This window comes from Periplaneta americana, chromosome 15 (genome assembly GCF_040183065.1).
Source record: "Periplaneta americana isolate PAMFEO1 chromosome 15, P.americana_PAMFEO1_priV1, whole genome shotgun sequence".
NCBI lineage: Eukaryota > Metazoa > Arthropoda > Insecta > Blattodea > Blattidae > Periplaneta > Periplaneta americana.
Genome location: NC_091131.1, coordinates 50276385 through 50302887, shown reverse-complemented (window position 1 = coordinate 50302887; position 26503 = coordinate 50276385). Strand labels below are relative to the sequence as shown.

The window sequence follows — 26503 nt, the reverse complement described above, 5'->3', positions numbered from 1 at the left end:
CTGCTCACATTTCAATACAAGGGCAACAACCTTGGCATTGAGGAACTTGCAGACGAATTTTAAGGGTTTGAAGAGAATGACGACATGGAAGAATATTTATGGAAGGCATTAAAATGTTGGTAGAGCAAAATGATAAATACTTTGATGTGGATGAAGAAAACATTATAACCAGTGATGTTTTCTGAGAGTGAAATAAAAAGTGATAATGTTATGGCTGACCCTGCGAGTGAAGCTACAAGTGTGACGATGTCGATAGTTGAGAGGAAGAGTAGATAGTACCTGAATCACATGTTCCACTAAAAACTGTACTATAATCATCTTAGAGTCTCATGAGGTTTTGAAGTAAGAAGTTGACCCTTCATTCCCGGACATTGTTTTACTTTAGAGAATTATAATGATCAGAAAAAAAATTGCTGGTAGTGAAGTTCAGAAAAAAGTGACAGACTTCTTTCAAAGAATGTAAAAACCATGTAGGAACAAACAAAATGAATTATCATTCTTTTTCAATTATCCATTCCTTCTCTCCCCTTCATTATGATGAATAATTGAGGTTCTACTGGATTGGGATGCAAGATGGTAAATGGAGGATATCCAAAGCAGAGAGCATTAGTGAACAACAATAACATGTTTAGAAAACCAAATGATTAAATTTAACAGCAGGTTAGGGTTAGTTAGGAAATGTATACTGAAGAAGGAATAAAGGTAGGCTGTCTAACATGTAAATTTTGTAGAACTACCTGTTCAAGAAACATCAGAGATCAAATCTGGCTGGCATTATTACACCATGTGAAATTGTGACTTTAAGGTCATATTTTCTCTGAATTTCCATGGGCAAAGCCTATATCTAGCCGTCCGTGATGGTCTAGTGGTTACTGGAGTAGTCATTGAACTGATATACGGGGGTTCCAGTCCTACTGAGGGTGATTGATTTTAAAGCATAAGATTCTTGGCATGGTTTCCTCTTGGAGGAAAGTAAAGCTTTGTGTTCCTTGTAGATTTACGGCTTGTAAGAAAAACTCTGCATGCAAAATTTGTCAGTCATTTCTCATCATGGAGGATTTTGATGCTGAAAACCTCCCTAGTTGAAAGTGTCATTTTGTATCCTTAAATATTGCAACAAATGCTCTAATGTTGATGTAATCAATATCTCTGCCTTACTAAGCATAGAAGGAGTAACTGACATTTTTGGGGAAAAGAGTTTGGGACTGCCACGTGAATCAGCATAATTTTTTGCATAGGTTTCTAGATTTTTGAGAATGTAAATGTCCGGAAAATATGAAAATAACTCTTATTTTTTCAGTTGTATATTCTATTTTCTTGTTGGCCTGGGTAGCTTAGTCTGTATAGAGCTGGTCTTCTGTGCTCGACATTGTGGGTTCGATCCTGGCCCAGGAGTCTGCTTAAATGCTACAGGCTCATGTCAGTAGATTTACTGGCATGTAAAAGAACTCTGAGACAAAATTCTGGCACACTGACGATGCTGATATAACCTTGGCAGTTGCGAGCGTCGTTAAATAAACTATAATTTAAATTTCTATTTTCTTCTCTAATACTAAGCAAGATCATCAGCATAGGCATAGCTCAGTTTCATTTGCATGTCAATCTAAAGTTGCGCTCGGGTACAGGTTCAATTCCCGCTTGGGCTGATCGCCTGGTTTTTTTTTCCGAGGTTTTTCCTAACTGTAAAGCGAATGTCAGGTAATCTGTGACGAATCAACTTCATCTCGCAAAATACACTACAATTGTTTTCAGCCCTCTTTATTTCACTACAGAAGGGAGCCTCCACCCAGCCAAAGATTCTGCCCAGTGATTTATTTATGAAATGAATGTAGGCCTACAATGATTTATGCAAACAACACCCACATTTTCAGTGTTCCTACGATCTATACCATACTGAAGTTCATATGTTTAATATCTCTTTCGTTAAACTTTGAAACGAAGAATGTGAATTATGGGGGTTTTTCAATATGCATCCTCATTAAAAAGATGATCTGCAGATCAACTGTTAAGAATGTAGGAAGTGGAGCATACAAATTAAAAAGGAAAAAACTATGATAGATCATTACAGAATAGATGTACAATATGTCAGAAAAATAACATTATTCGTTCTATAGACTTGGAGAAAGTGATAATGCTTGCTCGCTGTGACATGTTTATGTCAGTCACATCCTCCCAAAGTTGACCATTTATAATGAGAGGTTTGTTCCAGCGAGTAAAGGAAATAAATTACCATCTGTAGCATGTTTGTTGCATGAAGCAAACCGTGGACAGAAGATTAAAAGACATAATTCATTTCAAAGGATCCTCTCCACTTCAGCTCGTGATTATTAAACTATAGCTAGAGAAGTATTTAAAAACTATGATGAAGGTGTGTAATTTTAAAACAACAGTAAAAATATATTTACTCAAACATTGTAATCATTGATATGGGAAGGATAATTCTTCATTTCACCAATTACCAAATATAATAAATGTTTAATTTCATGTGTCAAGTAGCATGTATATTGACTTCAATTAAATTATATAAAGATTGATAACTTAAACATTCACGATTGTGCAGAAGTTACTGCATATTTCTTTTTGCCGATCGTGTTTTTTAACAACCTTACTGATGTTGTTGATTAGGCCTCTCTAAGTAAATAAATCAAATCAACTTTTCTTTATTTACTTAAAAGTAACGAACTATCAGTGTCACAACTATGTGCTAGTAGTAGTAGTAATAGTAGTAGCAGCAGCATCATATTGATAACCATCCAAATCTTGGGATTTAAAATATCGACATCCTAATCAATTCAAATGAACAAAAAAAAAATGTAAATTAATGTTAGAAATATCCATAATAAAATTTTAACTAACTAAATGTCTTATTATACCTATATTCTTTCTAAATTAATTTATTGAAGTGGGGACTTGTACGAAAACAGGAATTAATGTAGATAAGATGTAAGCATGAAAACCATTTCTGACAACTTCTGATTGTTGCTCTGTGCGCCACTCGTGGGATCGTAGCTGAACGCGATAACATTCATGGAGTAAAATAAGTATTCAAACATTAACCTGTACCATTATGCTATTATTATTTACACTGTTGTATGATTAATGTGTCACATACAAACATTTTCTATATGCTATTTACTTATATAGATAAATGATTAATGTGTCAACTACCTACTTCTTTGAAGACAAAACTAAACTTTTTATAATTTATTTTATTACAACATTTTCACAGTCTTCGAATAATAATAAATGAATAACACCTATCGACAAATATGAATAATAACAAATGAATGACACCTATTGACAAATAATAAACGGAAATCACACATGAAAATATTAGCATCCAAAAACAATCTATTTATTTGAATTAAAAATGATTAATAATAATTTATTTATTTTTTTATTAAGATCAGCCAAAAAATAGTATGCAATACATGTGTTAAGTGCATAACAGAATATCGGAAATAGAGAAGACTAGATTTTGTCTCATCTTCTCTAACTTTTCCTCGATTCTGTTATAATGCACTTACCATGCTTGTATCGCAATATACTAATAAGGGCTTAATTGTCTCTTGGCTAGCTCCTTTATAACTGGAGATACAATTTTTAAGCTTAGTAAAAGATTCTAGAATAAATAAAAGAAATTGTCGTAACTACAAATTGGCCAAACACCTGCATAGAATTGGAATATATCAGTCCCCTAACTGTCCATTGTGCAACTCAAACCAAGAAATGGATTCGGAACACCTCAAAATCTGTGCTTCAGTGGCTGGTCATGATAATATCTTTGAAAAATATTGGAGTGCAAGAGGTCAAATGACTTTATTGTCAAACGCCTGGCATTTGAAAACAACAACAACAACATTTAATACATAAAACACTGTATCTATAGGCTTAATTTTAATAAAAGTAGAGTTAATTAGCAAATACAAATTTGTAATAATACCACATAATAAGTACTTTTTCCGACAAATAACAAAATGACAACTATCAGAACAAAAAACATGAATTTCTCAATTTCAATGAAAATGGAGTTACCCCTTCTGTGTCTAATATGGCAGCTATGTCCTTAACTCAAATTTAGATTTTATTGCACTTTGAAGGCCAGAGTTGCATATTAATGTTCTAAACATTATTATATTACTGAGAAAGAACTTGAATTAAAAAAAAGGAACACTTTTATTTCTCTGCAACAATGGTTTTATATGTACTAATGTTGATTAAATTATTGTTTTGCTGCATTTGTTATCGAAATTCAACGCTTGTTTGTTTTATGTGCATAACATTTAAAATAACCCGTCATTGTAAAAAAACACACACATACATTGAAAATAATGGTGGTTGTGTTTATTGTGCTTCATGTTAGGGATACATTGGCTACTATAATTAAATCACAAAGTATAACCTATGTTAAGATTTTCATTATAACCACTGGCAAATGTGAATTCTTTATAGCAATTTTCTGAATTACAGTACTATATGGAAAAATTTCACATTTTTTAAGAGAAAACTATTGTACTCGTGTCCACAATTGTGCAAGAATGGGACTCATCTTTGGATTGCTTTTCGTGCTGTATAATTGTTGTAAATTCAATTAAAGTTGGAATTGATAACTTCTTCTTCTCCCATAGGTCTCATCAAGAGAGAAAGGTGCAGATGTCAAGCTTGATTTATCTATTAATTCAAGTGAAGAGACAGAAGAGGAGGGATGCAGAGGCTTTGAAGATCAAGAAGGAAGTAGAGAGCATGAGGAAGGCAGCCAGCACAGCTGTGAGGATGCAATTGGCAATGATACTGGGAACAGAATGATTGTCAGGTCTAGTGTGAAAGAAAATGGTGATCATAGGGGCCCTTCCAATGTGATGGTTGTGCAGAATTCCTTCCCGAAAGATGCTGAGGGGTCTCCTAGCTCTGAATTATATCTAAAGACACCTGAAGTAGCACTAGCTGAGATGGAGAATGGAGTTGCTGATCTTTGTAAAGATGATGTATCAAATTCAGCATTGAAACGATCACAAGTGTCCAGAGCTGAAAGTCTGTCTTCATCACAAACAGCAGTGGTGAGCTCCACAACAGCCCAACCTGCAAAGCGCAAGGTTAGAATGGTAGGAATTAATAATATAGACTGTTACAGAGTGATAACTTATTTATTGTGTCATTTATTCTGAGAGATAATGCTGCTACAAAAATTAATTTCATACATCGATTTTTGTATTAATTCTGTAATCCCAGTGTAACATTTATCATCATCATTTATTGGCTCTGGTGATATCACCTTTTTCATTAAATCATGGTTAGGTTCATGAACTGTTTTTGCAATGTGTACTTGGTGACAATGAACCATAAATTTTACTGATCAAAATTTGGATGGTATTGCATATATCAGCATTGTGACGTCTTCATTGTCATGAATGTGTTACAAGAAGTAATGTCCAGATATTTGTGGGCCGTTTGAAGAGTACATAGAATTATACTGCTACTCTTTCGACACATAGCTAGATCTGCATATCACACTTATTTTCCAAAGTCACGTAATTTCGATTGTTAAATCAGTATGTTTTGATATATTATATATGTAGACAGTATATTTGCTATGTTTGGGATCAGAAACACTTTAATTTTTGTCCAAAGCTATAATATTATAATTTAGTCTGTTCTATGTGGTGATGCGACCAAGCATCCAGCTGTATTTGCGAAATACTGAACAAAATTTCTCATACAATTAAAAACGAAAATTATGTGAACACCTCTAAATCCGTGAGAGTATCATGTCAATGCGAGAGAGCAAAAGTCGTATGCTAATTGTGAGTGCCTCTCGTATTTTACAGGAAAGTATAACCATAAACTGATTATAACAAACCAACAGCAATGACCTGCTTGTGATACTGTTCATCCCTATGATGCATATCATTATTATTATTATTATTATTGTTATTGTTATTATTATTATTATTATTATTGACGTTGATCAGTTTTGTGGTGTAATGATTAGAGCTTCTGGCTATAGTTCATGAAGTTTGATTTCCAGTTAGAACACAATGAATTGTTCCAGTGTTCGTCCATGCTGTGGAATTAGATTAAGTTTAGATTTAAAGCCTCTTCTGGTGCCACATAACCATACATGATCATCATATCCTATCCTATCTGGGTAATGTAACTCTTCTTTCTGGGCACCCCTAATCTCAGAACTGGATTGTTGTTGTTGTTACTACTACTACTCAGTTTTAAAAGAAATAATAGTCAGCATGTATAGTTCAGTTAACACACAATTTTAATGTAGAAGATTCATATTTTTCTGACTGATTTACTACATTTAAAGTTAAATTTCTTACAAACAGCGTAAAATTAAACTGAATTAGTTTTTAGATACTGCATTAATCCATAGGGAGGAGCTATTTTCTCCCTGAGTCAGCCTTTGAATTCATTAGTGATTCTATTTTCTTCTCACCCTCCCCCGGTAAATTTTCTTTGTGGATTTACTTGTCACGTGTGCTCGAAGTTTTTAAACTTCATAATTTTCACTTTGATTTTTAAAATCCAGATTTAATTTTCACTTTGAATTTTAAAATCCAGATTTTCTGCTCCTGGGATGGAAATATCTTTTGAGAGTAATCTTTTTCTTATTTATTGATCAGTGAGATACCTGGCCTAAAAATAATAGTAATTTAAATTTGTTCGATCTATAGCTCTTTGTTATTCCTATTATAACACAGTTATGGTGTAATTAGTTGATGGAATCTTTGTACAATAAAGTTTTATGTTTATTGGTGTATGCTTTGTTACCACTTTTTGCTAGTTCAGTTCTAATATTTGATTATGTATTTGGAGATAGCAAGTCTGTATTGTTGTAGGAAGGCCACAAATTATTTCATTTACTGCACAAGTCGTTGATTTCAGATATTATTATTATTATTATTATTATTATTATTATTATTATTATATGGTCTTTATTTCAGTGTTGTATTTTTAATAAAATTGATTTCATTTTATGTTTACTTGTCTCCCCAAACATGAACTAATATTTATCCATTTATGTCCCTTGGTAAATTTCGTATCTTGGTCAAGTTTTATTTCTTAAGTTATCATTGGTGGAAGACAGACATAGTTACTTTTCAACAATTTCTGAAGTAAGATGTTATTAAGATCTTACGCATTCATGGAGAATTAAGATATAAATGAGTAGAGTGCATATAATCAATTTAAAATATCAGACTTGCTGTTAACCTGTTATTTTACTGGTTCATTGCATCATAATTCTGAAATATTTTCAGTCATTCAATGAAGTGGATAGTATCAAATTAGCGTCTCTTAGAATTCTTTCTCCTAAAATATATTTTAATAAATATTAATTTAGGTACATTATGTAAGAATAACGAATATCTGAAAACGGAACTGTTAATGAGCCTATGTCTCCCCCCCCCCCCCATGTGTTTTATTAGGGAGCAGATTTTTATGTGTTAAAAATTTAAATGATTTATTTTTATGTGGTAAAAATTACAAAAATATTTAGCAATATTTGACTGAAGTACCTTTTCTCTTATAAAAGAAAGATAACTTTTAGTATGCTCCTGTAACAGCAAAACACGAGTTGCTGGTAGTTTCATTAGGACTGCAGTGTATAAGAAATTTAATCTCCAAATTATTCAATTTAAATGCATGTTTATTGTCACTCAAAAATGCCTTATACTTAACTTTGAAAATATTTGGCATAGTATGTTACAGCATTTAGCCATATACCCCAGCGTGTTACTACAGGTAGAGGAGGAAGAGAAACTTCGAGATTTTCCTTTTCCCCACTTGACAATAACCTATCCACATTGGGAAATAGGATTTGGATAATTTTTGCAGAACCTGTGTAGAGCATGAACCACACGTGACTTTTTCTTTTTTTAACTAATGGTGGGTACTTGACTTTTCGTCATTCACCCATATGAAGCCAGTTGCTTAGACTGATTACCGACAGAGTTGTTGTTCAGGGTACGCCATAGGAGGCTTGTCTACATTACACCCACAATGAGATGAGATGATGGAGATTTATTGGAATATCACAGGGAAACCGGAACTCAACGGAGAAAACCTTTGTGTTACCTGGATCACAGGCTTACCCAACACAAGTTATAAATTGGGAGTATTGCTCTGGGGATCAAACCCAGGTCCACAGGATTATAGTAAGTCCAGTGCTCAAGCCACTAAACCACCATGGCTGCTAGGATCAACAATAAGTTGTCATATTTTACACCCTTTGGCCATAGATGTATAGCTTCATTAAAGAGCTTAGCAAATTGTCATGTGATTTGTTCTAGACTGTTCTTTACACATTAGCAAAAATGAATGTTTGTAAGCATTCATCAATTTTCAACACACCAACAACAAATTTCTTCATAATGCTTTGGGAGATAGTTCTTAATGTCGATTTATCAGTAGAATCAATGTCAGTGTAGTTAGTTAAGAACGTATTAACTTCCCTGTTATTTAATATCTTAAGTGAGGTATAGGCTGCAACAAGTAATTTGCATAAATCTTAAATATTGTTGGAACACTTTGATTGCCATTTATTTGAAGATGATTATTCACCAATTAGAACTTACGCCAACTCATATGTAAGCAACAGCAATGCGCTTGTTTTCAGCCAGGTGTTTCGTTATTTGAGAATTCTATTCGGCTTTGACTGTTTTATCACATTTGGCAAAATAAACTCCTTCCCATCAGTAATAAATATCTTTTTAAACTCATAAACATATTGGTAAAACCGCATATTTGTACTTGGATTCACTGTAGGCATTGTCTCACCTTCACTGGTTGTATCATGCTATGCAAACTACTGATAAAGATACCACATCTCACAGCTAGCAGGAACAATTCTCACATATGTACAACACTCATACTCTCTTAGGTAGCAAATGGTTTAGCAGCATTGTAAATTTAAAATATTTGCATTGAAGGAAAGCATAAAAATTAACAACTTTTTGTGGCATAGTGATGAAAAAATATTCACTATGGGGGAAAAAAAAAGTGAATTATATGTTTATAATGAAATATTTTCAAATGCTCAGGATGACAAATTTTTAAATTAATACAGTTGCATTTGTGTTCATACAAAAAAAAATATTTACATAAACTTCTCCCTAGTTTTGCTCTCCACTACAGTTAGACGAGTATAAAAAACTCAGCTTGCCATAGTAGCTGTAAGGGAGTAAAACTTACTTTGAATATTGTGTTAAAGAATAATACCTCCTTGAAGATAGTAGTTGGTTTATTCTGTGATGTGATATGCGAGATAAGATCATGCACTACTACTCTTCACCAGCTGAGAGAGTACTGTCTATTGCTGTATACTCAAAGCTTGGAACTACTTATTGTTTTTGTTCATATTTATTCGAACACTAATTTCTCAACTTTTAAAATAAAAATTGTCTTTCTCTGTAAACCACTCTTTCACAGTACTTATTACTGCTTCATTCAAAGAAAACTTATTTCCATTCTTTATCCCATCTCTCCCTCCCGAAAATAGATGATGATCTGAGGAGCTAATTTTGGCAAATGTGGGGGATGATCATTTATTTCAAAGACAACTTCATCAATTTTCTGCAACACAGGGGCTTATGAGTGAGTGTATTGATTTGCAATAACAGTACTCCATAACTATTCCGTCATCCTAAGAAAAAAAGTGAATTGATGACCCCTCCTGTTTTTGGAACACGAAATCTTTTGGACTGAAAAAACTAGAGTATTTTCATTTATTTTATTGTTATTTTGTTTCTGGATCGTAATAATGGATCCATGTTTTGTCCATAGTTATACGATCAAAAAAGATAGAAGAATCCTCTTCAAAATGGTGGCATAGCGACTTGGAAATTGTCACTCTTGAGCTGTTCTGATCAGCGTTCAGGTGTTCAGGGATCCATTTAGCAGGTAATTTTCTCATACCCGAATCTTGATATGCAGTGTGAAAGACACGTTCATAGGAAACTTTAAAAGTTTCAGACGTATATTTGAGTCCAATACATCGATCCTTTAAAATCATGTTAGGGACATCTTCAATATTTTCTGGAGTGATCTTGCAAGGCGGTGTTTTCTTTGATCTCCATTCTTCTTCTAATGAATTTTCAATCTAGTTTTTTATGTTGTACGAAAGACAATGATCCCTGAGTGAATACACCATAACTGCATAAATTTTCTTGCTGGATAAACATTTCAAAAATAGGTACTTCGACACTGACCAATACTCAAGTTTTAGTAAAATAGAATTTTTTATCTGACGTAATTTCTTCAAAAATTTACAATGTATAATCGGCTTAACTTTTTATCATCAAACATGGAGTAACTGTTTATCAAACAGTGTGTTCTTTTCCATGGTGACTACTTTCGCTTTTGTTTTTAACAAAGATCTGAGGCTAATTATATATCAGTACCCTTTAGTATGCATCTGTGTATCTGCTATAGAGATCTGACAATGTGCTCAATTGGAAAGAAGATTTTGACTTGCTCTTAACAGTTTCGTTGTGGATCATAGATGTGTTCCATTTTGTAGACAGGACTAATTTTTTCCTTATTATTATTATTATCATCATCATCATCATCATCTCATAGATTTACACTTGTCTACTGTCTCTTTGAATTTAATTTCTCTGATTCAGCAATGGAGATGAGTGCAGTCCTTATTGATCAGTGATTTGTCTGGCCTGTTGCTTATGCCTGAAAATATTTTGTCTGTTACTTTGCTTCTGTTCCAATATTACCTGCATTGATTTGTTGCTGTTGTTTTTTATCACATACCGTACAGATGACACTAATGCTTCTATAAAATATTCTTGGAAATCATTAAAATAATATTGGTCATGAAATACCATACTAAACTAATTTTCTAAATAGAAAGTGGACATTGCTCCTAGATTTTAAAATGTTAATTATTATATAACACCATACATTTTTACACTAAAGAAAAAACTGTGGTATCCTTCTTTAATATATATTTTGAATTTCATTTAAGAATTGATTTTGTTTCAGCTTTCCATCTCAGAATATCGTCAGCGTAAACAACGTAACAGCAGTACAGAAGTGAATCCTAGAGGTGTGGAAGGTGATGGAAGCAGTAGAAGTTCTCCTGTTCGTCGTGGAAGTAGAGATCGTACGAATAGTACGAGCAGCTCATCCTCATCAATGTCGTCAGATGATGATACTCCCAATGCAGGCACTTCTGCTGTCTGCAAAAACATGCTGCTGGACAGCTCACCTGCTCTTTCTACACTTCCACTTTTTCTCCACACAGATATGCCAGATGACAAAAAAGGTGAGAATATATGGATAAAATACTGAAGTACTGTAGAAGTTCCATCTTTTGAAGTAATATATATATATATATATTAATTTTGGCTTATAATAAAATGTACAGGGTGATTCACGAGGATTTACTGTCACTTATGGAGCTTATTTCTGAAGACATTCTGAGCAAAAAATGTCATATAAACATTTGTCCTAGTCGCATTATTTTCAAAGTTACATGAATTTGAAATTGTTAGTAAAATACCTTTTTTCTTTACTTTTATGGGTAAAAAGAAATATTAGAAATAGAGAATGAACTATTTAGAAGTGTCGTTTCTTTAATTGACTAATGTTCTGAAGCTAAAAATGTGTTAGTTGTTTTGTACAGATTTTTTTTTTTTTTTTTTTTTTTAACTAAAAATTACATCATTCTTACGCACTTATCATAAACATTGTTACAAATCGTACGACTTCAGGAACTTGATTCTTTACAGCTTAATTATGCATCGTAATGTACAGTCTTAAACAATTTACAAGAGTGGCGTGATTTGTAACAATTGTTGTGATAAGTGCGTAAGGAAATGTAATTTTATAGTTAAAAATAGAGGGGAAAAAATCTGTACGACGCAACTATGGAATTCACAATGCATTTTGTCCAATTTTTGAGAAGATGAACTCCATATGTAGATGAAGTTATTGAGGATCATGAATGTGATTTTAGGCGTAATACAGGGTGGACCGCTCGAATGTACCTAATTTCAATTGTATGTCACTGGTAAACGGTTGAAGATAGAAACATACAGTAACCTTTATATGAAAGGAAAATTCAACAAGTTCTGATATGCACATCACCATATCTCTATGTGAGCTCCAGCTGTCACTGTGACGATATCGAGGCTATGAATGATTTCTTGCCAAACATGTTGGAGCATGTCTTCTGGAATGCTCTCATTAGCCTGTATGATGCGCTCCCGAAGATCACGAAGGTCTCTGACTGAGGTGGCATACACTTTATCTTTAACGTAGCCCCAGAGAAAGAAATCGAGCAATGTTAAATCCGGAGATCTCGGGGGCCAAGCGATCAGTCCTCCCCTACCAATCCAACAGCCAGGGAACACGTCTAAAGTTGTACGAACGTCATTGAACCAGTGTGGAGGAGCGCCATCTTGCTGGAAAAGGATGTTAGGCTGCAGGTCTTCAGTTTGTGGAAAGTAGAACTGCTCCAGCATGTCAAGCATGAGACACAGTTTTCTCGGCGAAGAAAAACGGCCCAATGACCTGCTGCTGTGACAAACTGCACCACACATTTAACTTGGGACTATCACGAACTTGCTCTTGTATAGCGTGAGGATTCTATGATCCCCAGATTTGCACATTATGCCGGTTTACTTTACCTGACACATGGAATGTGGCTTTGTTTGAGAAGAAAATCTTGGACATAAAATCAGGATCAGCACTGAGACAGTCTACCATCGTATTGGCGAATTCCACATGTTTGAGTTTGTCATCTGGCTCCAGATGTTGCATTAACTGCACTTTGTATGTGTACAGTTTGAGACATTTGTGGACAATTCATTGCAATGTTGATTTTGGTACTTGAAGTTCCCTCAAAGCTCTTCTTAATGACTTCTGCAGGCTTCGCTCATACGCGGCTTGAACATTTGCAACCATTTCGTCGGATGTTCTACAACCACCACCATGCTTCTTCAACACCGATTCTGTAGCTAAAAATGTATCTGCCACTTCTTAATGCTTCTAGCAGTTGGAGCATCATGGTTGAACACTCGCCTATACTCCCTTTGAACTCTTAACAATTGATTTAAACTCCGCATACCACAACACAGTTTGTGCTTTCATCTGCAGTGTCACCATTTTGACAATCAATACAATCTACGAAAAGAAACCGTATCTGCGCACCATCTACTGACAGGATTCGAAACTTGTTGAGTTTTCCTTTCATATAAACGTTACCGTAAGGTTCTATTTTCAACTGTTCACTAGTCACATACAATTGAAATTAGGTACATTCGAGTGGTCCACTCTGTAGATCGACTATTGATAAGATTTTTTTTTTTTTTTTTGTATTCGATAGATAGTGGAGAGAAAATAGGAATATAAGGGCACAGTATGTCAATTATTTATAGATTTCAAAAAACCAGAAAGGAGAAGTTTTATATAATATTGTTATTGAATTTGGTATTCCCAAAAAACTAGTTTGATCAATTAAAATTAGTAGTAGTAGTAGTAGTAGTAGTAGTAGTAGTAGTATTTATTTATTTAACCTAGTAGAGATAAGGCCGTCAGGTCTTCTCTGCCCCTCTACCAGGGGAAAAGTACAGCAAAGTCTGTATAGGCCAGTTTCTGTCTTGACTCTTTTCCAATTTACTGTGGGCTAAAACGATTATTTTTTTTTTACCTTCGCCTCCCAAACTGCTTGTAATGATATGAAAAGAAAAAAAGAAAATAATTATGTAAACTAAAATAATTAGCAACAAATATAATAAAATATGCCAGCGTTTTTACACACACAGTCGGTGGTTCAGTGGAATGCATACTTTTGAGACAACACCTGGGGATATGCATAGCATAGTTTGCATACCACTGCCATTAGGATAGGCCAGGAAAACAGGGAGGATTTGGAATTGAATGGGTTACATCAGCTACTTCTTTATGCAGATGTGTGAATATGTTAGGAGAAAATCCACAAACTATTAAGGAAAACACGGAAATTTTACTTGAACCAAGTAAGGACATAGGCTTAGAAGTAAATTCCGAAGACAAAATATATGATTATGTATCATGAGCAGAACTTAGTACAAAATGGAAATACAAAAATTGGTAATTCATCTTTTTGAAAAGGTGGAAAAATTCAAATATTTTATACCTTGGAGCAACAGTAACAAATATAAATGACACTCGAGAAGAAATTAAACGCAAAATAAATATGGGAAATATCTACTATTATTTGATGTCAACCAGTCCACTTTAAAAAAGAACTGAAAGAATTTATAAAACAAGTATAATATTACCATTTGTTCTTTATGGTTGTGAAACTTGGACTCTCACTTTAAGGAGGAACAGAGGATAAGGGTACTCGAGAATAACGTGCCTAGAAAAATATTTGGGGCTAAGAGGGATGAAGGTACAGGAGAATGGAAAAAGTTATACAACGCAGAACTGCACATTGGTGGTCAACATGACATGACGAATGGAAGACATAATCGCCACTAGGTGTGGTAAGATATGCACACAGTGACAGTTTCAGTGGCATAATCATGTGTGTTAATGTAAGCCATTGCCTCAATAATGCCATGAAATGCATTACTTGAAATTTTGCATAAATTTTAACACTTCAGAACATTAAAATAAACTGCAAACAAAAAGCATTTTGATGATGGGAATGAAGTGCACAAGATACGTATTTACTTGATATTACAGTGTGGCTTTGTTAGAATGTAGAAAAAACAAAGCATAAGCTATAAAATTTAACAAATTATGTGATCCACTTTTTTGCCGATCAGTGTAGTTCAAGAAAAATAAAACAATAAATCTCAATGTCATTGTAACATAAAGAAACTGAATTGCTGCAAAACATATGAAAAGCTAGTGTCATCTTCGTGAGAGACAATTTTATAATAAAGGTGCTCCCTTATATTGTGTCAATTTTTGGTTAGATATTGGAGAAGTTAATGGGAAAGTGTTATCTTCATGAGACAGTGGTTATCTATTACTTTGATCAATTTTGTGTAGGTGTTGGAGAAGAAAATTATATGAGATGGAACTCGGCTCCAACTCTTGTTGAACGTCAGAGAGAAAATCTCACAGAGAGATTGAGAAGAGAATTTGGGCTTTTCCTCAGTGATGATGAAGAACAAGAAAGAGCACGTAAGCAAGGTGAGAACAGAACTTCATTTTTTAAATAATTTTATGTAGCAAACTTTGTATGTATTAAAGGAGTGAGCTCTTTAGTCTATGAGACAGACACCAGGATGAATCTGTGCATTTTGCATACAACTGAAAACGTTGGTCATGAGTTCTCTTATGTGATAATTCGTTCTTTACTTATGTGAACAATGTGGCTGCAGACTGAGGGATTGCAATAATGTTGTATACTCCATAAACCAATTTCAAATTTTATCTTACTTTTGCTAAACACATATAGTACACAGTTACTACTGTAAACACATTAATACATAGTTCTTCCACATAAACTTAAGTACTGTACTATCACTGCATGATGAAATTACTATAGATTCCAGAGATCCATCAAAGGTTGGTTTTCTGCATAGAAACTCTCTGTTCTCTTTACTTTTTCGCAAAATGATTTCCAGTCATCAGTGGTCTTGTCTGAAAACTTCGTTCACACAGCCTCATAAGGCCATATTTATATAGAAAGTGACTGGTAATGGAAAGTGAAGTTGCCCAATACAGAGTTGCTAGTTTCCGGTGACTGGCTTATGTGGTGTTACCAGAGCAATGCTAGTTTATGTGTAGTCATCTCAAGAGAACATTATGTTGTTCCTACTCTACAGTTTTCATAGTCTTTGCTATGTCATCCTCAGAGGAGGATTATGACTTTACTCTCTGTTATGTTTCAATCAATTGAAATTAACAACAAGTAGAAATAATTGTACTCACTCACCTGCTATTTTATACTCTGCTACTACCTCGTACAAACACAGGTGGTTTTCAATAAACTGCGCGAATTTGATGTTTTCATCTTGTTCTGATGACATTGTTTGAACATATACATTTGATAACAAAACTGCCTGAGCAACTAATGCAAATGAATCACGAGTTTACAACATGTTATGACTGGAGTATCTTCATTTGCTATGTCGCCACTGGCATTGCGACTACCTTTGTATTGCTTTTGTAAAAACATCAACATTGAACTGCATATACTGTTTCAGAGCAACTCCAGTTTCTGTAACCAGTTGCTGTCTATATAAACACGGCCTAACATCGGCCATTTGAAAGGTAAACATTTGCAACATTTTGTTTAATGTCTACCTGTACAATTGCAATAGCATTAATGTCTGGATGATATGGTAGAAGGCGTAAGACCAAATGTCCACATTTATTCAACTACTCATCAATTTTGTACATTCTCAGTCTTGGCTTCTGAAGTTGTGGTGCTTTCTTTTATTTCATTGTTATGTTGGGGATTGTTATCAATAACTAAAACTGATTTTTGAGGGAAATTTGGGATTAATGTTCCTTTCACCCACTGGAAATAATTTGAAGTGTTAAGCTGGTCGTAATAATTTCCCGATACTGGTCCAGTTTTCCACAGACCTAGAGCATCAGGTCTCATATCTATTTCATCACCTGCATGAATAATTGCTCTTTCCCCTTTAAATATAGAAATGTGTAGTTTCTCATTAACATCTTCATATAAGTTTTCTTTGTTACATGTGATGACAAAATTCACACTTCATCCACGTACACAACTAGCCGGATAATGTGAAATTGTATGTAAATATAAGATCCTTTTTTGTGATATTTCACATTTTTCAATAAGAATTGATCTGTTATCAGGGGTATAATTCCATCTGAAATCTAGTGACTTAAACTGTCTCTAAGACTCCAATTCACTTTTCTGAAAATTAATTTTCTCCAGCAGACTTATTTTTTTTTTTTTACATTCAGCACCTGCATTTACTGGATATAAAATGCATGCATAGTTTGTATGACAATGATCAGAGTCATCAAAACCAGTGACATACATCATGCTTGTACTTTTTTTTTGGCATACTAAACGAACATGCATCTTCATTTTCCGTCATGTCTCGAAATTCGTCCTTTATATTCTGTATATGATTCTCTTTGTGATACCACATGCTGCAGTATGTTTGTCACTTTTTTGTAATTGAGACTCAAGAACGTATACAACTGTCTGCATTACAAATTCTGACTTAGCTTGTCATAGTGAGATGTTGCAGGTAGATCAAAGGAATGTTAAGTATTGGATTAATAGTTGTTAGCAAGGGACAATTTATTTTGGTAGCCTTAGGGATGTTGTTGTACTGAAAACAAAAATCTCGCATACACCTAAGCACGATGACAAGAACAATATGTTTCTGCACACTGACATAATACACCATACACATGATTTCTTGGTGTGCTTCTCTTCTGCAAAAATAGATGTCTTAGTAAATTTCTACATCAGATGATAAATATGTAATTGGCAGGGATTAAGAAAAACTTGGCATAGAAAAAATATACTAGGCCTACATCTGACTTCTAAACATCGTAACTTCTTATAATGTAATATGCAGCAAAACTAAGATACTGAAATGTTGTTTAATTGCGTTGGCACAGTACGTGTTGAAAATGTGTACCATAATGTGCCACACATTGTTCATAACATTTCTGAAGATTATTGAACATGTTGATGAACAAAAGTTGCTGTAAGAACAAAAAATTACTTTATCTCCTCGTGTAATTGGGGAATATTTGTAGGTGGGTCATCTGTCTTGAAAACTGATTCTTTCAACATGCCCCATATCTCTGATCACATATATAGGAGATTGACCATCCCCATGTTAAAAAACAGTAACATGTGGAAGAGGAAAACCATCAGATTGCCACCATCAATTGGAAACGACCACTTGAGGAAGTATAGTTGCTCCTTGCAATTCAAATGAGAGTTATAACGTGATTTCTTATGCAGATGGCATATAGTGAAATTGATAAAAGTTGTTGCCATCAAAGTCTATAAAGCTGAGCAATCTGTTATATGAGATGTGGGCCCATAGGTAGGCATCTGGGGAGCAGAAAGGGCACAGGAATGGAGTTCCACGAGAAATTAGGTGACCTTCAAAGTGTCGTTGCAGAAGGGCAAGTGACTCCCCCCCCCCAATGTGAGCTGTAGCTCCATCTTACTGCATCCATTGTTATTCGAGGAGTAAATTTCTGGCACGAGAAAAATGGCGTAAATCCCTCACAAATGGGATAATAATGAGGTCTCTGTAGAGTACTCTTTTTTTGGATTCTGTGCAGCATTCTCGACGAAATAAGGGCCCAATATTCTATTCGAAAACGGTGCACCAAATTGTAACCTGCGCACTGTACAGTGGTTTCCTAGCTTTTTAATTATCCGCCAAACAGACCTGTCGTTCAAACAAAGTTTCAGTGATGTTCGTCTTAGACTATGGTTTGGGGACTGTAATACCTGTTTGTGGTGCCTGTATGATGGAACTTGTTAACGACAGCTAACATTGTTCTGCTATTTGGTGCCTCCTTATTAAATCGATCCTCGTACTGTTCTTTAACGTGAAGCAACTCCATATGACCAGAAATAATGTTCCACAGTAAACATCTTCTCCCTGCAACAACAACAGTGGCAAGGGGTTGATATTTTTTGTTTCATGTGATTGTGATAAATGAAGCAGAGAACTGAAATAAAATCTTATGTTTTCAGGTCTGGCCCAAGAAGCTAAAGACAGCAAGAAGAAAACTCCTCCTCCACCACCACCTCCACCTCTTCCCCCACCAGAGTCAGTGACTTCATCGTCATCTTCACTGTTAACCAATACCCAACATCTGATCACAATGTACTCATCTGCACCAAAACTTGGCCAGCCCAACCCAGCCCTGTCCCCTGTGTATCCATCAGTTCTTGTTCCAAACAATTCTGTTTCCATTGGTCCCTCTTTGAATTACATCTCACCTTCTGGTAGTGCCAATTACTCATCTACAAATTCAAATCTACCCCCCCCAAACCGTCAGCCACTTACTGGGCAAGCTTACAGTCCATATTCTCTCACCACGACATTAAAAAATCAGACTTATGGTGCTTTCCCAGCTGGACTGGGAACAAAAGGATTGCCCAACAATCCCATCCAGTCAGTGAAGGGACCCACAATTGCAGCGTCATCTGTTACAGCAATCTATTCACCCACTAGCATCAACACTGGAAGTAATAAGGCAGCACAGAAATATCTCCTCACATCTCCATTGCCAACTGCAGGGAACACTCAGTTCGTTGTACCAGGACCATATGGTACAGCACCTTCGAATCTCTCGCCACAGACTGTAATGATGGTGGCATCTGCAAGAGGAGTTACAGGTAGTGGACCTTCACAAGGAACTACACATTTCGCGAATCCATCAATAAACTCTTCAAATCCACAGCAACAAACAACCCCTGGTAGTACTTCGACATTTTATACTGTGGCAGCTGCAAAGGCCTACTACCCTCCTCCTCCACCACCACCACCTCCTCCACCTCTACCCCCTCCGCCACCTCGAACTTAAATGTTTGTACAAATATATATGGGATTAATTCGTAAATATGAAAGTAATATAATGACTAATTTATCGACGTCTGATCCTCTTGCTGAGTTTTTACCATAGCCAGCCAATAATGCGATCTTGATCTCTTCATTAAATAAACCATTTGTGACAAAGCAAAATTGTTACTTTCGTTGTGGCACTATTATACTGGTGTTAGTAAACTTTCGTAGTCATTTTAGCAAGTTCACCTTGTACATTTTGAATTGCTCTGTAAATAGTAACATAATTTTTTCTTGCTGTTGTCTGTCCTATATGCTTTCTTGTAAGTTCCATACCCATCCTCCCTTTCTGTAAATATGTGTACAGAAGAAACATCAGCATGAAGTTCGTAAAGAAAGTTTAATTTTTTAACTGGTGTTGAATATAGACGAATATCAAGATGTACTACTACTTTAATTTAATGCTAATGTATGAGAACAAAAATTAGAGTCCTGCCTATATGAAACCATTCTACACACATTATTACATTTTTTTAATAAGTTAAAGTGTGGGGTGTTAGTGCTGTGAAAATTTGCTTTCTGTGTTGTAGTTTGATGTTGATTTAGTCAATAAATCTTGTTAATGCCACTGAGTACAAATTGATACTTCGTAACTTCGGAGTATAATCATTGTGAACGAATTGCAGTGGGCACTCTCATACATGTGTCACTCTGAAGAATGTGCATAGAATCTCGAAGAATCATCAGATATAAAATTGCGGTTTTGGAAAGGTAGTCATAAAAACTGTAGTGATTAAATTGCGAAACACTTGCACAGTGCCATTGAGTACGGACTAAACGAAGAAATTTTTTGAAGTAACTTGGTAAATTTCATGTTAATGTTTAACTTATTGTACTATAACGTCACCCAATTTTTTTACATGCTTGTAAAAGTGTGTAGCTTTTTTATGACAGTTTGAGATGTGTGCTTTGTTTGAGAGGCATGCATTATCATATAATTTTGTTATTTGTGGCTTCTGTATGGCAGATATCTTCTAGTTCTTGCTAGAAATCTGTAATATTAATTTCGGTAACATGTGAATATATAGGCCTATATATATCTGAAATTTAAAATTGTGAAAAATTAAAAATTTTGAATATAATCCTTTATTTTAAGTAAAATTATTACTAATCCACAGGGAACTAACATTATTTTTTTTTTTTTAGTTTGAATATAAAATAAGAGAAAAGTGTCATTTAATGTTCTTCCTTCCAGTACAAAATTCACAAGTTAATTGTGCTGCTGTAATATTAGAACTATCAGAAATTTCTAATTCTATTGATGCATGCAATGCAAAGCTTGGCATTATCGAGATAATGCATTGAAGCAGTTCAGTTCTCTTGTACATAAAATACTTCCTTTCAAAGGAGGGAATTCAATTTTAATTTTTAAAAAATATTAAGTTAAAACTTTGTTCAAATTGTACTGGTGCCTAAACCAGAAGTACTCAACTCTGTAGATGATGTTCGAGAAATTTGTAAATAATCTCGTGAAATTATTACTGCCCTCTCTTGTTACATTCCCAATATGTGGGATAAATGACATTGGAACTACTAGACCAGTTTCAGTACTAAATGACCTGGAAATTTTCCAAGGCAAAAACCTTGGTCATTAAATTTAGTATATGATCAGTTTTGGCTGAATATTATTTATGTTACATTCACGTGTTAATCTTCTATCAAGATGGCAGTCACTGATTACTGTTGGTATAATTTTCTTTCATTAGAGTTCTTTATTACTGTCGTATTGTTTATTTTATACTTCCCCCCCCCTCTCTTTTTGTATATGCTAGCAGGGGCATTGACCTCTATGTATGTATATGTTAAAATATCATAAGTAGTACTGTTACAAACTCTTTCTTCTTAGATATATCAACATAATTGATTTGTATAATTATAAATTAAAGTCTTTTGCAAATATTCATTAAATGATAATGGATAATATATGGAATTATTCTTCAACGTATCTGCAGTTGAGATCAAGAGAAAGAGCCAATTCCACTGTTAGCTAGCTACACATGAAAAAACAAAGTACAACCTTGGCGGCAAGTAATCATTCACAGAACAGACATAGTAAACACAATAAGCCTCATGCTGTGGTGCAAGCCTTTGGACCCCTCCTCTGTTAAGAAAATCCTGTGCCCGATCTTACAAAGTGTGAGATTGGGATGAAGTATATACTGCACTCTTTTAATTCTTTTTTTCCTCAAAGTCATCACTGCATATCTTAAAACACGTTCTATTTGTGTGGTAACATCTTTTGGGATGACTTGAGCAGATGAGTAACTTTGCTCGAAATGTTTTATTTGCACACAGCTTTAATATAAGTTATATTTTTGTCACTGAATCATTTGACAGCAGTATATCATAATTTATTTATTTTTAAATACAGAGCTGTGAGACTGTTCAGTGATCTGCTTCATGTTATAATTAGAAATAATTGTAATTTTTTAAAAGAAAAACTGGAGTAAAAAGCGAAATTTTAAAATGAATACCATATGATGTTATTAACATTGTTCAGAAAGAATTACAATAATGGCTATGTCATTGTATTTGTAGTTTTAAATACTTCATTATCATAATTTCTACTTAATTTTGATTATTAATTCTTTATTCTACATTTAAGTTAAAAGTAATTTCGTGTATTGTTTAAAATGAGTTTAACTCATGAGAAAAGATTTTTTTCTTTCGTAATTATGTTATACTAATTTAAATGTACCGTAGGGTATGTTTAAAGAAAATAGCACTCTTTCAGTCTGGTGTCTTAAGACACCTGTAATGAGAAGCTTTGTAATTATATGTGCTGGCAATATTTGATAATGCCTGAATTTTGAAATTCTTATGAGATGCAAATGTTATTTCCCTGAGGATTGACTTCCCAGATTAGACAATTTCTGGTTACAACTTCTACATAATTTTTGGATGCAAAATTGAGTCTAGAGCTATTACAACCATCTTTTAACAAAGCACATGAAGGTTTAGCTGTATTGGTGCGATTGTGTCATTCAGCACATGATGTACTGAGAGTGCAAAATGCCATTTTCAATTTACAGGTGTCAGTACTGCTCTGAAACAATATGTATAGTATTACTAAGTATGTGCGTAATATATAAATATTGTAAAATTTAAACTGAAAATTCGGTGATAATTTTATAAATAAAGTTCAGAAATGAAAAAGTATAATAAAGCTCATATACTTGTAATATGTCTTTATTTTATTCAGAATGCTATAAATACCAGCAAAGACAACAGCTTTGTGGTAGCTGAAAAATGTGATTGATTTAATATCAAGTGAGAATTTATTATTTGTTTGTAAAATTCATAATGAAGGGAGTAAAGTCCTTTTTGTAAATAAAGTTTAAGTCCTTCCCTCTTTCTTTTTCTTTTTATATTTCTTTCTCCCCTTATTAGGGACTTGCCACTTAAAGTGAGAAACTGTAATGCAAAAAGATGTTAGCACCTTACACGTAGTATAATTTTTAGTTTACAGTGAAGACTTAAGACCACTGTAGAGCTTAAGAAAAACAGGTTGTATATCGATTGTTTCTTGCAGCAGTGGAGGGAGCTAGGATCTTTGTTTATAAAAACTGATACTATATTACGAGATTGCACATCCTCTCCCCAAAATAATTGTTACATCTTCATTTCTAAGTAATATTTTATCTCCATACAATTTGCGTGTGTCTGTATATTATATGTTTCAACAATATTCTGATGTCTGGTGCCAAGGCAATAATATAGTACTGCAAACAAAATTATGAAGTTAAAATTTTATATTGTTTGATCATTTGTATTTTTTAAGTATTGAGACATTTATTGTAAAAAAAACTGGTTTTCTTTTTTTTTTTAATATATATATATATATATATATATATATAGTTCACGTTGAACTATTGTTATGCAAGACATGAGGGTGGGGGAAATGGATCATAATCAGTGGAAAAATATTCTTTGTCATGACTAGTATACAGAGTTAGAGATAATGAATTGAAGATTGTATATTTAAATAATTTAATTTATGTAAGATAAAAAGAGTGGTGTATTTTATCCTACAGTTGTAAATATGTAAATTGTGAAAGTGAGAACTAATGTTATTTATAAAATATCAGCAAACGAGTAAATTTATACGTGGTTTTTAAAAGGATCTGTGGTCTACATAATGGTAAAAGTGAGATTTCTTGATGCATATGCTCATCTGTGATTCCTGCCTCCCTCTTTGATAAATGGATCAGGATGGAAAATAATTCGAATGAACCTCTGTGAATTCAAATGGATCTCTTGCCACCGAAAAGTGACCTGTACACAAAAGTTTTTTCTTTGCATTTATAATATAAATAAAAAATATATATGTATTATATGCTTCAGTACCAGCAGATAGTAGACAAAGGTCCATTGTCGTATAGTTGGCTTTAAGTTGAAAGAAATATTGCTCCTTTTGTGGGCATTTTTCTTCTTTTCTGTCTTTCTTTCGTCTCCTTTTTTTACGCTACTCTTCTGGATAAAGCAATGGTGCACATAGGAGTACAAAACATGATTTTTTATAATATTGGTGTAATGTATGTCTGTAAATATAGATTCTTCTTCATAGATTCAGAACTTTATATAATTACTCTTAATGTGTTTTGTTATATAAATAAAATAAGAAAATGCAGTACATTTTTCTGAGCCTTAGTCGTAAGTATTTTCATGGTGTACAGCTTAATTCACAAGGTAGCAGACAAATTTTCAGAGTGTCACTTTTTAGATAAATGAACAAAAATAAATAATATATATATATATATATATGATTTTAACCTGTACATAATGTTAATTGAAATTCAATTTCTTGAAACTACTATTCTCTGAAAATTGTAAAGCGCTCCCATTTAGGAGAAAGCACTGCATAAAGAATAAACAGTATAATAATTAACAATATACAGGTTATTTAACTATCCCTGTGTGATATTCCTTTGGGTCCTGGATCATAAAAAGGGAAGAAACCATTCTGTGAATGTGAACTTTAAAAATTTAACATACTTTAAAACATACTTTACGAAAATATTGCAATAGTAGTTGTTGTTTCAATGCCTTGCATCTAGCAATGAAGCCATTAGCATTCGTACTTTCCAATACTTCTTATCTACAGCGTCTTCTGCAGATAGTGCATTGCCAATATTGCAATAGTTACGAAGCAACATTTTTCTCAATCTTCATCAGGCTCCCCTAAGTATAAGTCAGTTTTAACAGAAGCAGAAACTGAAATTAGGAATTTTGAAGTTTATATTATAATTTTAATTTCTGAATCTTAAATGCTGATCTCTCACACTTTGTTGCTTCAGTTAATGCTTTTCTTTCGTCTGCAAAGCACATCTTGAATGATATCATGATTACAATGCTATGATCTATGCTGAAGAATCGAAAACCACTTAAACTTATTTTTCAAAGTACAGTAGAACCCTCTATTATCCATGGTAATGAAGGAGGTGGACTGAATAGTTAATAAAAAAAAATTAGATAGTTCGTACCCTAAAAGATTTTCATAAATTAAGTGCACAATACTTACAGTTTCGTAATTTACTCCGTGGTCTTGTGGTTTTTTTTAACATACTGGGCAGTGGATCAAGAGTTCACTAATTTAAATCTGGTTATCAATGACTGATTTTTAAAGACCAAGGAAACTCCTTGTGATGTGTGTCTGCGGAAAGACAGGAATGGAAAGGGTTTGGTGTTGCAGACATTTCTGATGCGAGATAAGCCACAATTTTTCCTTTCCCAAACTGCTCAATTATTTTCACTTTTAAAATACTCGTCACATTTTCTTCTGGCACCTATAGAATACAACTTACATAGCAGTTAGGGCCTATACAGTATGGCTACTTGAACAGAAGAACAGTGACTGACTGGTGCACGTGTTTGCATTTGTGTGAAAATTCTTATGAAATACTAATTGCAAGATCTGTGCTAAAATCTTTAAGCAGTTAAAAACTTGTAAGGGTGGGAGAGGAGGATAGTGTATATGTTTATAATGTGGTGGAACAAATACGTCAGACTGCCTCAAAAATTGTGCAGTGTTAGGTAAAATTGGCAAAAACGTTTGTAAAATGCTGATTATTTTGTAGCCCCCTATTTATAAGTCGCTCCTCGATATCTCTGTCTGGTGTTTGTTTCTGTTGGTGGAAAGAGAGTTATCTTTGCCAGTTTATGGGTAATACAATAAGCGATGAATCATACATCCCATCATAAACTTGACTCCAATGAGATGTGTTGAAAGTAGCAGTCTCTCATTAGAAATGAGCCAAAACATTATTTTTCATTCATTGGTGAAGTAGTGATAGTTCGTTTTGACCATCGTGATTTTAATTAATGATCCAGTAATAAGTAATTTCCAGCAGGCAGTGATAATGATAAGAAATCAGCTGTCTTGTATCAGCTGATCACTAGTAGAAAAGTGATCTAGTAATTGGAATTGGAAATGATTTCTCACTGTGCAGTTTCTGTTACATTTGATGCAGTGCAAAGTATTCAGCTGTTTTGAAGTATTGGTGTATGTGATTATGATCGTGGGATGCGTGGGTGTTGCATTAAAATATTGAATGGATAAGATAGCGTAGGTGCATTAACAGTAGTGAAAAAAGTTTCTTCCTGCTTGGGATTACCCTCAATGTATGATGTTTGTTGTAGTTTGGAAAACCTGTATTATAGTAAAACCAGATATATTATTTCAGAATATTTGTGGATTTTTTCTTTAAATATGTATTTAAATTAAATACGTAATTTTCACTGGTAGCATGTATAATAAAGGTAACTGGTAAGAGCTGTTGAAAATACTACCGTTTTATATATATTTTACTTGGTTATTTAACGATGCTGTATCAACTACGAGATTATTTAGCGTCGATGAAATTGGTGATAGATGAGGCCAAGGATTCGCCATAGATTACCTGACATTTGCCTTATGATTGGGGAAAACCTCGGAAAAAACCCAA

At 33.9% G+C, this 26503-nt stretch overlaps 1 protein-coding gene across 7 annotated transcripts in view; it reads left to right on the top strand.

Annotated features, from left to right (window-relative positions):
- Window positions 1-24452, top strand: part of LOC138714899 (inactive histone-lysine N-methyltransferase 2E-like) — a 122925-nt gene extending 98473 nt beyond the window's left edge. For 4 of the 7 annotated variants that reach the window (XM_069847159.1, XM_069847157.1, XM_069847156.1 and 1 more), the window contains 4 exons: window positions 4629-5102; window positions 11005-11287; window positions 15010-15153; window positions 18686-24452. In XM_069847159.1, the coding sequence (XP_069703260.1) occupies window positions 4629-5102; window positions 11005-11287; window positions 15010-15153; window positions 18686-19521 (1737 nt within the window). In that variant the 3' untranslated portion in view covers window positions 19522-24452. Of the gene's footprint in view, window positions 1-4628; window positions 5103-9792; window positions 9910-11004; window positions 11288-15009; window positions 15154-18685 lie in introns of those variants that run through there. The other 3 variants (XM_069847158.1, XR_011336107.1, XR_011336106.1) reach the window with 3 other exon arrangements.
- The last annotated feature ends 2051 nt before the right edge of the window (window positions 24453-26503 follow it).